The following is a 12617-nucleotide window of genomic DNA, read 5'->3' as shown; positions in this document are numbered from 1 at the left end:
GGGAAAGAAAATCATAAAGAAAACAAAATAAGATAAATTTAAAAGGAGATATAACAGAAACATCAAACTCAAAAAGGTGCCCTCAGAAAAAAATTCTCTAAGGAACAGAAAAACCTGAGTCTTAAAAAAGTGACTTATTTGGAATCATAGCAAATCTTTGCAGTGGAAGAACTTCATCAAAACAGATATAGCCATAATTAATGAATTTTTTCACCAAAACTGTTTTTGTGGGGTTTTTTTCACCAAAATGGTTGTACCTCATACATAACTTTCTCAAAACGTTTTTGGCTGAAGATTAATTCTCGAGATGTTTTTTAAGTAGTGCCCTCACTATTTATTTTTGAGTTGCAAATATATTTTTAAAAACCCATGTGAGCTGGAATGAATCCCAGTACGGGTGGAAGTGGGTTGGTTTTGCATCAGCTAAGATGTTCCAGCAGGAGAAGGATGCTGCGAGGTCACAGGCCAAGCATGCGGTGTCCCACACCATACAGGGACAGAAGAGAGGGGAAAAGGTTTGGGAAGCCCTTGCCTTGGTGACTTCCGAAAGGTCTCTCAGGGTACGAGGGGAAGGAGCAGCGGCGTTCACGTCCAGGACTTCAAAGGTGTTGCAGGAAGGGAGATGGGCTGGACGAGTTTCCCCCGTTTCCCTTTCCCTCGGGCTCCTGGAGTGCAGGGAGGAGGTGAGGTGGGAGCGGGGCTGTGTGGCCCAGCTGTGTCCAGCTCCTGTCTCGAAGCCCTCTGGTCACTTGTGCTGGCAGCACGGCGCGCTCCACACTTGACCGCTTTGGTTTGGTTCTTGGGAGAAACAGGAGCTCATTAGATCACTTTGCAAGCATGCAAGAGTCTACAGGGGCTTGGCCAGGAGCGTCTAAACCCACAACCTCTGCTTGTGTAATCCTTTATTGATCACAGCCACTGCTTTTAGTGCCATTCATGCTATTCATTTGGGAGTTCTAATGATAACAGCTAGGTATAAATATAAATGTAAATAGTTTTAATAACACCATCTGTTTCCTTTTCTGAGTGTGTTTCCCCTGCTTTAAGCTGAACAGCCATAATCTTTGTCCCCTCCCACATTCCAAGGAAGGGCTGCAAGGCCTTTGCCTGCCTGATGACCCTTTTTGGAAAGCGGCCGAGGAAAAGTAGCTGAGGATGCTGAAGAGCCCTTTGAACTGGGAGGGCCCATGAGCCCCTGAGCTGGGCTCTGCTCACCTGCAAAGCCCTGCTCTTGTCCTGTCCCTCAGCTCAGGGCTGTGTTGGTTGGATTCAAGGTGCAGATGGTGCTGTTTGTCCAGGGCAGGTTTTATGTAAAGCTGAGGTGAGCATCAGCTGGCATTTTTTAACTTGCACCGTTGGGTAAAAAAATGAGAGGTAGGAGATGGAAGCACACATTCAAGAGCTTCTGGACACAGCCATCAAGAGTGACTAACACATTCATCTCCTGTCCCCAGGCACCCCATTGCAAAACCCTAATGATGGCTCTGAATTTTAAAGTTTTAACTCAGTGAAATACATGGGAGTGAGATCTACCTGAACAAGAAATAGTGTCCAACTGTGGGACACTAAAGCTACCTGGAGGTGACATTTGTGTTGTTTGTTGTGTGCTAAGGAGAGGACAGAGGATCTATAAGAGGGCAGCAGTGAGATAACAGAAGGAAGAAGGTTGTTACATGTTAATGAGGACAGTGGTCCAGATAATGATCTGCCCGTCTAATCACCGGTCTCATTCCCCCGCCTTGTCTGACTCCAAAATCCTAACAGCAAGTGTAGGTCACCTTGTTTAGTAGCTAGAGAGCAGAGAAATTGGGGTAGGTGGACTTGTGATGGGAAGCAACCCAAGGGAACAGCAAACTGAGTGGGAAGGCCACGTGGGGTGGAGTCTGCTGAGGTGCTGGTTGAGCAGAGAGGTTTTTACTCACACACTAATGGGGCACCTTGTCTTGCCATCAGCCAGCCAAATCAGAGATGTGTGTGCCAACTGCTGCTGCTGGGAGAGCAGCTCTCCATTCATTGCCATGAGCTGTAATGTCCCTGTAAAGCTACAGAATAAAGAGGACACTGAGCCTTTTAAAAGAAAAACAGCTGGATTTCTTTAGGCCAGCTGGTTTTAAGCAGACAACTTGTTTCTTTAACCTTGTGTGGTACATCAGGGGCCAGGGAATGGATGGGATCTGAGGGACTTGTTGGGTGCTGAGCAAGGGCAGTGCCTTTGGAGTCAAAACTAATTTTTAGTGATGCAGTTTTAATCAACCCTCCTTGTCTGCTGTCTGTTCCTTCTCAACTAACTTCAAGCTTCTCATGATTAGATATCTATATAGACTGTCTCTGGAGACAGAGAGGTAGCTCCAGATTCATGTCATTTCTATTAAACACTCGACTTAGGGGGGATTAGCCACTGGAGGCGCTTTAGGAGAATATTAGACACAATTGTTATCTAACAACATGCTTATGGTTGCACTGGGTTCAGATAACGTTCAGTTTCTGAGGGATTTCAAATATTTCTTTTGCTTTTAAAGCTAATTAATCAAATCGAGGTTCTGAAGGAAGTTGAGAGCCAGGAGACTTTTCCCTGATTTATGATACTACACCGCCTTCTATACCTGAGGTGCCCAAAATTCACAAATGCCATTTCTGACAATGAGGTGGGGGAAATGCAGCAGCTCATCTCTGGCTTGGACACTCCTGTGTTTTTAAGCAGTGCAGATCTTTAGCCATGAACTGTAACCCCAAGCACGACTGCACCATGAAGGTTTTGGCTAGAATGGAACCTTTGGTTTTTGCAGCGTGACCTACGAGAGTGCCGCGCTGCCGATGCTCCAGCCAGTGTGGATGTGATTTCTCAGGGGCTGAGGAGCTCCCTGACAGCAGGAGTGGAGTCCCGGGGCTGTGGTGAGCTGGGCAGACAGGGAGGATCAGCATCAATTTTCAGTTTTCTCCACCAGCCACCCTACAGCACTGTTCCTCTGATGATGTCTATACTTGTGGAAGTGTTTGCAAAATGAGAGAAGAGGATCCCTTCAGAAAATTTGTATCTGGACATAAAGCCAGAAAATGAAGGGGTTCAGGTAAAAAAGAAGGGTGTTACGATAATGATTAACTACCACAGTGACAACTAAATATTTCTAGTCGATAGAAATAATATATTTTAGAGGCAGGGTGTGTTTTAATTGAACCGTTTGTGCCTCAGACTTGGTTTTTATCCGAGGTGGAAAACCGAGGCCAGGACATCAGGAAAATTGCCAGAAAGAAGGCAGGAAAAGAGATTTAGCAGGGAAACCAAAAGGAAAAAGAACAAATCTTAGATCTTGAGGAAGAAAAGCTGCAGAATTTGTCTAATTAAGGAATGTAGAACTAGACCGGGTGAGCTAAGGACATTGATTTGCACATCAGGAGAAAGGAGAAAAGGCCTCACAAAAATAAAGTCAGAGATGCAGGATGAAAACCAGGACAGAAGCATGGGGAATGGGATGGGAAAGGCTCAGAGGGAGGGGTAGTGGTAGAGTCACATGGTGATGAGTGTGGACAGGTCAAGGATGGTAAGACTAGGATAGGACCCAATGTTCAAGTGAAAATTTGCATAACCTATTGAAAGCTGTTGAGTGGGGTGAAGGAGACCTGAAACTGTGTAGGATAGACTCAGGCCTAGAGCTGAAAGATCAGAATTCCTTGCACCTTTATCCTGGAAATCCTGGGAAAATGCATAGCTGGAAACACAATTGCCTAAGAAACTATTGCAAAACTGCTGCAGCTACAGTTAGCAGAAGCTGACTCCCTCTTTTTAAGAAGGTGGGTAGATGGATGGATGGATGGACGGACAGATGGAGCGGGTCTGGCTTTGGAACTCACCCCTTTTGCTTCGTGCTGTGCTCGTATTGGTCATGATGAAAAAATCGGCTTTGTCTTCAGTTGAAACTTTGATACACATTAATGTTTTTTAAAGAATGGATCGTGCAGATCCTAATATGGGCACTAAAAACAAAGGCTGTACTAATAAATACTGGGAAAGGACCCACTGCTTCCTGAAGACTGATAGCCAGATTTCATTCTGCATGCCTTTTGCATCCTGTTGATGATATGACACTTTTTCCCCAGTAATGTCCAAGACACATTCTGCATTAATCCGATAATGTAACTTTCCATGATCTAGCCCTAAGAAATGTAATTTAACTTGTTTTCCCTCCCTCTCTGACTCCCTTTGACAACTGACTTTTTCCTAATGGTTTCTCCAACCCAAGAAATCTGGCAAAAGTTGTTTTATTGTTCTCAGAGCAACGTTTGTGGTGTGTTTGATGTGTGATTAACTACCTGAAGCTCAGTAAAGGCCTTGCTCTTTCAAAGGCTTATCCGTGATCCATACTACACCTGAGTGGGGTCTTGTCAAAGCCAGTGGGAGTATGGACACCAGTACAGTTAAATCCATGTGTATTTGAAGGATTTGGGTACCCAAGGGCAGTACCCAAAACCAGCCTTATGACTGCACGTTCCTCCAGCTTTGCAATGACTGCATGGAAATTAATAGGCATTTTGGATGCGTGGTGCTAATATGGGAAAGAAGGGAATACATTCTTGAATTGTGCAAAAATGCCTTGTTAATCCCCTTCCTGCCTGGTGTGGTACTTTCCCCATCCTGTAGCACTGGTCACATCAGATACACCTGAAGACAGCTTGTCTCTTTTATTGTAGTTGCAGGTGGAACTTGATCAGGAGTATCAAGACAAATTCAAAAGACTGCCTTTGGAAATTCTGGAGTTCGTACAGGAAGCCATGAAAGGGAAAATCAGTGAAGATGGTGACCACAGTTCTGCCCCCTCTTCCCTGGCATCTGACAGTGGGAAATCAAATCATAAACCTCCACAAAGTGAAGAGGAATTGGAAGAAGATAATCAAGAAAAAGTGTTTGATACTACTTTTTAACTGCCCAAGAAACAATCAGTGCGCCAGGGCGCACCATTCCCAACTGCCCGTCTCCGCTCTCCCGGGGTGAGCTGCCATCGGAGCGCTTTGGGAGGCAGGAGGAATCTGCATTCAAGTGCACATTTCCCCAAAGGAACATTTTATAAAAAGTATTCTGCAAAGGTCTTCATTCTCATTCTTCATCTGATTATTATTCTAAAGCTTAGTGCAGTTGTAATGGGAAAATTAATATGTTAACCTCCCTCTTTATTGTTCTTTTTTTTTTATTATTTTTGGCCAATTTACAAGAGGTAATTTTCTGGCCACATTCACTCTTAAGAATGTTTAATGAAGACCAGTGTATTGTACAGAGACAAATGTGTGCAGATTTCCTTTTGGAGTGCTAGTGCAAAGTGCTCCAAACTAATAGAGATCCTGGTGAATATTACAATAGTACTTAATCGTATTTGTTTCCTTCTTTATAACTGCACCTTGACAGCTGTACCATCCTTTTACATTTGCACTGAAACATTGGATCCTTTTTAGCTCTGCAAGCACTGGTGGCTTGCTGTCTTGATATTATGTTTATCCCATGGAGAGACATATATTTGCTGCTGAAAATTCTTGGAACTGTGGGGACGAGAGGAAAACGGAGAGAAGAATCCGCGTGGAGATTGTCGGTGTCTGTGTCCGTCTGTGTTTGTTACACCGTGCGAGTGCATGTATGTTTGTATATATATAAATATATATACAGCTGTATGTGCACACACTCCTGTCTATATACACACACAGCATGTTTCTATCTGAAGCTGATGTGGTCTCTTGGCCAAATGAAATGTTTCAGGGATCCGTGCGTAGGGAGAATCTTTCCGAGAGCTAACATCTGGGTTATACTGCTGTAGAATAATCATGGAAGCGTAGAATTCTTTTTGTGGTGTTAGTGTTGTAAATCAAAGTAGTTTTAGAATATAAATTTGATATATATTTTGCAGACTCGAAAGTATTGATTTTAAGTATCATATTTTAAGCTTACTGAATTTGATAGGATTATAAAATGTTTAGGACTACAGTATTTGAAATCTAACAGAATCTTCCATTATTTTTAAGACTGAGGCTCGGTTTTACTAAGGTCTAAAATTTAAAAGCAGAGTATAAAAACCTGACCACTGTTATTTAAAAATGTATATTAATCTGTTTAACTGACTTGTTAAAATAAGAACAATCAAAGTTAGTGTACTGTATGATATGCATGAGAGAAGTAACAGCACATTCTGAGAAATTTCTATCAGACGACAGAGAGATGTTGTGAAAGTCAGGATATTTGAAAAGGTAAAGAAACGCTGTTCTCTGGATTCCCATCCTAACAGAAATTGGAATTATGAAACACCTCAGACAGATTGGGATTGGTACCCGGGCCAGTGCACGATCCTTCCCTCCAGGGTGGAGATGCCTTGGGGTAAAGGAGAAACCAGCTCAGAAGCCCCAGATTGGCCTCGAGACTCTTGGTCCCGCAAATTTGTGTTTTCCTGCACCACTGGGCTCAGGAGCCGGACTGGGAATGACATTCACATTCATGTTTGCAAGATCAGGGCCTTACTTAGGATCAAACAGCAATCAGAGAAAGCAATCGATTAATAGCGAGGCATTTTAACACATCGTAACAGTTAAGTTACCTTACTTCCATTCCCTCAGGATTTTAGTACTTAAAGTAACTTATTTTATTTAAATTTAAGCAATAAAATACAAATCAAGCTTAAGTTTTCAGTTAAATAATGGTGTGTATATATATATAAGTTCAAATCTTGGAAAACAAACAGTATTTTGATGTTTCCTTTTTAAACTTAGAGCAGAAAGAAAGAAAAATTGCACATTGTTTGGAGATCATATTTTGAATTAAACTGCCCTGGTTTATGATGATGAAATCAGTGCACATGAAATTCAAAAATCTGACTTTCATCTTAACACTAGGAAAGGTGACTCCTCTGCTAATCCTAGTTTTGCACTTTGAAATCAATCTTAATCACTCATTGAAAATGTAGAGTCGAGATATAATGCTGCATTTTATAAAGTTAAAATGACGTATTGTCTAAATTATTACAAGAATAAACTGATAGCAGTGTTCATACTAAAAGTGAAACTATTGCATTATAGAAACCGTTGTACAGCGCAGGCTTTTTGGGAAAATCCTGGCTCCTCTGAATCTGTCACGTTCCCGGGGACTTCAGGGGAGCCAGGACTTCGCCACAGTCTTCAAAGAACCTCGGGCAAATACCAATTAACCTTTTGTTTATATTTAATAAGAAATAAATAGACTGGTTGGGTTAAATATACTATCAGCTGTAGTCATTTTACAGTACGTTTGTATTTGACCATTTCCTGTACTCACATTTTTTTATATCTGTACAGTGCCACTTTCTGCAGGTGTAAGGTAGTGTGTAATCCTGTACATCTTGCATCGTTCAAACTATTTCAGTGAAACCAATATCATTTAATATTGATATTACTTGAACTAGAGTAAGATAATGAAAAAAGGGTCTTTATGATGTGCAAGTCTTGTGCCTTTTATGTATTTGCCTTGTTCCGTGTTGAATGTGTGGAAATGCTGTATCGTGGACTTTCTGCTGTATAGAATAGAGCTGTCTATATTAAATTAGGTCGTGCACTTCAGATATCTTTACACTACTGAAAATAGCTTGGTTTTGGCAGTATAAACAGAATTTTAAAAATTCTAATGAAGGCCAGACATTTTAGACGTAACATGTTCATAATTATGTTAATTAATGCTCATGTATTAGGTAAACTTTCACTGACAGATAACTAAAGGGACATCATTGCTTGCCTTTCTTTGAAATCAGTGTTGCTCTTGTACATTGTATTAATAGTGTCTGTGATTGATTAGTCCTTGATGATTTGCTTTCAGAGTAGGATGAAATATTCCAGTTAACATGTACATATTTTTTCGGTTCCTCAATCTATGATTGTTTCAGAGGCATAATTCACATTTTTGTAAAAATTCTATGCAATTTTGTGGCATGATGTTTCTTCCACTTGTAATTTTATGTGCTTACATTACAGATCCAAAGGACAAATAAAAATTTCTTAACACAAGCCCGGTTTTCTCTGTTCACTGACTCAAGGGCCTCAGTTGACTCAGGAGACCTTACCCTGACCCCTTTGCTGACAGGAGGGGCAGTGCCAGGAGGAGGCAGGGAAATTTCCCTGCAGGCTTTTGTGTTCACACCAAGAACAAGAAATTGCACATGCCTGTGCTTCCAGCCCCTGCCCCTCCCAGCACAATGTGCATTTGCTGCTACTCTGAAACAATGGGAAACAAAAAGCAGTGTGCAGGAGCCAATGAACTGGTAAGAAAATGTGCTGGATTACAGGAAGGCTTTTGCAGAAGAGCTGGGACGTGATTTTCAGCCATACCGATAAACTGCCTTAACAAATTACAGCACCTTTACTTCTGTTCCACTGCCCCAGCTCTTTCACAAATCATCTATTCAATTATATATGTCCTGTGAAATGTACCCTTGCAGGGTCTTCCACTGAGAGCATTGAAAAATAAACCTATTCCTTTGGCTTCTGACTTCCCTTCTCCTATTTAATTTACAATGTACAAAATTATCTCTGGGAGAAGAGATAAGCAGGCATATTAATCCAGTGTACTGAGGGATATACCTGTTAAAATAAATAGTCTCCGAGGCAGCTGGAGTCAAATTGCTCACTAGAAGGGAAACGGGGTCTGACACACGGGGTGGACACAGCACGGGATGAGGCTGGGCAAGGAAGGGAGGAACAGAGCTGAGAGCAGGGCCATGAGTCTGACAGACAAGAATAAGACTGGGATGGAAATGTGGAAGTGGGGGGGAATCAAAAGGAAAAAAAATGGATATGTTTCCTTCCCTGAAGAGGAGCAGGGGGGTGTGAAATCGAGAGCGGGGTTTGTGGAGGCCCCCTTAGCCAATGTCACTGTGATGTGACACAGGTGAGAGGAAGCAAATGGAACCACAGGGCAGGGGGGCAGCCTGGCACCAGGAAATTCAGGGACAAGGTGGAGGTGGTGATGGTGAGCGCAGAGGGAAAAGCCAGGAGGCCACAGGAAGGACTGGGGAACAACCCTTGGCTCCTGCAGGGCTCAGTGAGGCAGGATTCTCACAGGCAGCTGAGCAGGTGACCTTGGTGCTTGTACTTGGGCCACAGGAGACTGACTTGGCTGCTGGGGGGAGAGAGGGGCAGGTTGGGGTCTGTGGAAAAGCTGTTTGGAGGCCGAGCACAGGGAGGTTGGTGCTGCAGAGGCCAGGCAGCGGGACCTGAGCTGCTTTGAAAAGCCCAGTGGGTTGTTGAGATTCCAGTGAGTTTTGCAAATGCTCCTGGTGATGGCCATAAGAAAACCAGTCCCACCACCGCCTTACACTGCCTCCTTCACTGTGGGGCAGCTTCCAGGAGAGGGCTGGGGAGTACCTGGATCCAGCTGAGATGTTGGGATGAACACTGGGGAGCATTGCTGAGGGGGGACAGAAAGAGTTTGGAGTGGATGAGCAGGCTGAAGGGCTGGACAACCAAGCCCCCTAAAACCTGGGTGGGCACTTGAACCCAAGGAAGTAATTTTGAAGTAAGCAGCTGTGTGTTTGAAAGACATGAGTGGGGGTTTAAATCCCCAAGGACTGTATCATACCCTTGGATTTTGGGAGAGCTCTGTGTGCAGGAGCTGCACATCAAATCTGTCAGCCTAAACTCACACAGAGCAGGGTCCTCTCGTCCATCATCAGACCTGGTCCCTCCCTGCCCTTACTCTTTTTTTTGAGGGCTCAGTAGGAGAAGGAAGAGCTGCTCAGCAAAAGGGCCAATGCAGGAAATCAAAGCTACATTCAAATAGCAGCAGGTGATGGTCACTAGTGAAGTTAAGGAAGCCAACTGCAACAAGGAATTCTGGGCTTAAAAATGATCCTCTAGCGGGAAGGTATCTGCTGGATGGACAGCTGGAAAGGCTTGGGGCTTGTGCTGCTTTCCCAAGTGTAGTTCCATTGTACTTTTTCTCAGTGGGAGGATTTAGAGGCTCAATTTACAAGTTCCTCAGGATCAGTATCATTGGGGTAGCATGATCAAAAGGGATCTGAGGGAAAAAAACACTGAAGAAATGAGAAATCCAATCTTTAATTCAGATAGTAAAGAAGAAAATATTTGAGGTAATCTATCAACTACTGTATAATTTGTATGATTTTATAGGGCTGGGGTTTTTGGAATGGTGGTCTGCAAAACATGGTGGGAAGACTGTGGTAAGAGGTGCTAATCCTTATGGCTGGATCCTCCTCCAGGTAGAAGGGCTTTAAGTAGCACTGGGGAAGCCAAACTCTAACTTAGAACAAATTGAAGCCAGTGTGATGAATGTGAAGAGAAGGAAGGTAAAGCCTGCTGCTGTATCAATGAAGGGAGCCTGGCTGATGAGCAGGAGAGCTTGGCAACTTCCACTGCTGAGAACTGTAACGTAATTAGTGCCATTAGCAGCTGTGGGATAATTGGTCTGTTCAAATAAGTGATTATGGTCTGGGTAAGGGGAATCAAATGATTTAAAAAGAGAAAAAAAAAGGGCAGGGGGAGGTGTGAGTCAAACTTTGTTGCTCTGTTGTTGGGAAAGATTAAATTTAGCTGGCAAATGTTGCTTCACTGATCTGACCCACAGAGGGCAGGAGCTGTGAGTGGGGCAGGTGAGTTGCCTTCAGCTGGGAAAGAAGTTACAGCTGGGAAACACCTTGTCCAGGTTTTGGACCACATTGTCAGGAAAATGCAGAGAAAACCTGGCCCTGTACAGTCCCTGGGCTGTAGAGCAATAGCTGAAAGCTGGGCTTCACAGAAAAAACCACCAGAGGCTGGTGGAAAGGCAAAATACCAGCTGCCAGATGGAAGCTGGAGGCAAGAGAGTTAGAGACTCACCAAAATCTTCTTTATTTTGTTTCTGCATGCGCACAGCAGAGATGATGGATTGTAAGTGCAGACAGGAAGAGGGGATGATGCTCTGCATGGGATGGTTCCACACCAGGAACTTGCACCATGTGGTCAGCAGAGAGGACTGTGATGGACAGGCCAGACCAGATGATTTCACAGCATCTCCTGCCCTTAAAATCTGTTTCTCTTAATATAATGTTCTTTTCTTTGAGGGGTTTTTTCTCCCCCAGGAGGGCACTTTCACATGTGATCACCCCAAGGCTGTGATTTCCCTTGGAAAGGCTTTCTAATGTCCTCTTAATTGCCAGGGTCAGTAAAGTAACCCTGAATGTTGATTCAGCCATATGGGATGTCTCCCAGAAAACGAGTCACCTCTCTCCAAGGGTGTAAATCAGTAAAATTGTGGCATCCCAGGAGCCCTCAGCGATAAATAAACTCAACCCAAGTGCTCTTGCAGCTCGCCACCAGCTGAGCGGAGCAGATGAACTCCCTGGCTGGAAGCACAGCCAGGCTGCAAAGCCTGTGCTAAGATGCATCTCTGAGTCATGGAGTGCAGCCTGTCAGCCTCGGGGAAGCAGCTGGAGCCAGAGCTCCAGCGAGGAGGAGGCAGTGGCTGTGGTGTGCCACGATTTCCATCTGAGAGTGCAATGATCTCAGCAGAGAGCTCAGTTCCTCGAGCTAGGTGAAAAGATTCTCCTAATGAGAAGGGACTCGTAGAAGTAGGAAACAGCCTGTATTCCTTTCACTAAATAAATATTACACTCTGCTTTTACTTTGCTGCTGCAGAGTGCTCCCTCTGATCGTTAAGCCCAAAACCACAGCCCGGCCGTCAGCAGGGCTGTTGGCTGCCCTGATTTACGGGCTGCAAGCGACCACAGAGCCCCTTCATGCCTCTGCTGGCTTCCCTGCCCTGCTCAGAAACCTGCAGGCAGCTGCCAGGCCCAGCTGGAGAGGAAGGGAGGGAGAGAGAGGGATTTTCCTGCACCTGTGGAAGTGCTGGGCTGGGAGCAGGGTTGGGGAGCCCTGGGCAGGGCTGGGGGTGGCACAGAATGGCACAGGCTGGCTGTCCCGTGTCACCTGTGCTGGTAGCACACATGGAGTGATGCCATGAAATGCCACTGTGTTGTGGCACCCCAGGCCTCTGCTTTGCACTGCTGAGAAACCCTGTGCTGCCTGTCTGGCACAGGACTCGATTTAGCTCGGTGCATTAGAGCGTTCACCAGCGTGTGTCTCCTACACCTTGTTGCTATTAGTTCCTTTTATCATATTAGGGGTCCAGAAATAGGAAGAAAACACCCTGTTATTGCCTTGGTAGCAACAAAATAATTGCTGTGCTTTCCCTGAGGAAATCCAGCTTTGGGCATTCGCTCTCCATTCCCATAAAAAGCAACTCTTTTCTATTGCCATAATTTAAAAGCTGTATCTGTTTTAAAATTCCTGTTCCCTCAGACCAGTGACAGATTGTGGAGCTGTGATAACTTTTTTGTGTCAAGGTAACTAATGAGAGGGAAATTATCTGGCTCTCTATGGAAATGCTGCTGTTCTCAACTATTTGAGGAAAGCTGCAGCTCCTCACCTGTACACTCATACAGGGACTGGCTGTGGACGGGGGATGCCAGCGATGCCAGATGGGGTCCAAGGCATAGGGACAGGCATTTGCTGATGGTAAAAATCTTGGAGTTTAATTTGCCCTGCTTCACTATGGGTTAAGCTGAATTTGACACAATTACCATTATCTTGCTGCATGGAGTTAGTAGAGTTAAATATCTCTTTTA

The 12617-nt window shown here is 44.3% G+C and overlaps 1 protein-coding gene and 1 long non-coding RNA gene across 4 annotated transcripts in view; one reads left to right on the top strand and one right to left on the bottom strand.

Moving 5' to 3' along the window:
- The window catches only part of PLCB1 (phospholipase C beta 1), a 336286-nt gene extending 328282 nt beyond the window's left edge, over nucleotides 1-8004 (top strand). Inside the window, exon 32 of one of the 2 annotated variants that reach the window (XM_058834148.1) lies at nucleotides 4687-8004. In XM_058834148.1, coding sequence (XP_058690131.1) covers nucleotides 4687-4917 — 231 coding nt within the window. In that variant the 3' untranslated portion in view covers nucleotides 4918-8004. The remainder of the gene's footprint in view (nucleotides 1-4686) is intronic. The other variant, XM_058834149.1, reaches the window with a different exon arrangement.
- Nucleotides 1-12617, bottom strand: part of LOC131576966 (uncharacterized) — a 97113-nt gene that overhangs the window by 53798 nt on the left and 30698 nt on the right. Inside the window, exon 3 of one of the 2 annotated variants that reach the window (XR_009277120.1) lies at nucleotides 731-798. The exons of the other annotated variant lie outside the window; for it this stretch is intronic. This is a non-coding gene — a long non-coding RNA (uncharacterized LOC131576966). Of the gene's footprint in view, nucleotides 1-730; nucleotides 799-12617 lie in introns of those variants that run through there. 2 annotated transcript variants of the gene reach the window in all.

This window comes from Poecile atricapillus, chromosome 3 (genome assembly GCF_030490865.1).
Source record: "Poecile atricapillus isolate bPoeAtr1 chromosome 3, bPoeAtr1.hap1, whole genome shotgun sequence".
Classification (NCBI taxonomy): domain Eukaryota; kingdom Metazoa; phylum Chordata; class Aves; order Passeriformes; family Paridae; genus Poecile; species Poecile atricapillus.
Note: the sequence above shows the minus strand (reverse complement) of the source record. Positions and strands in the feature narration are given on the sequence as shown.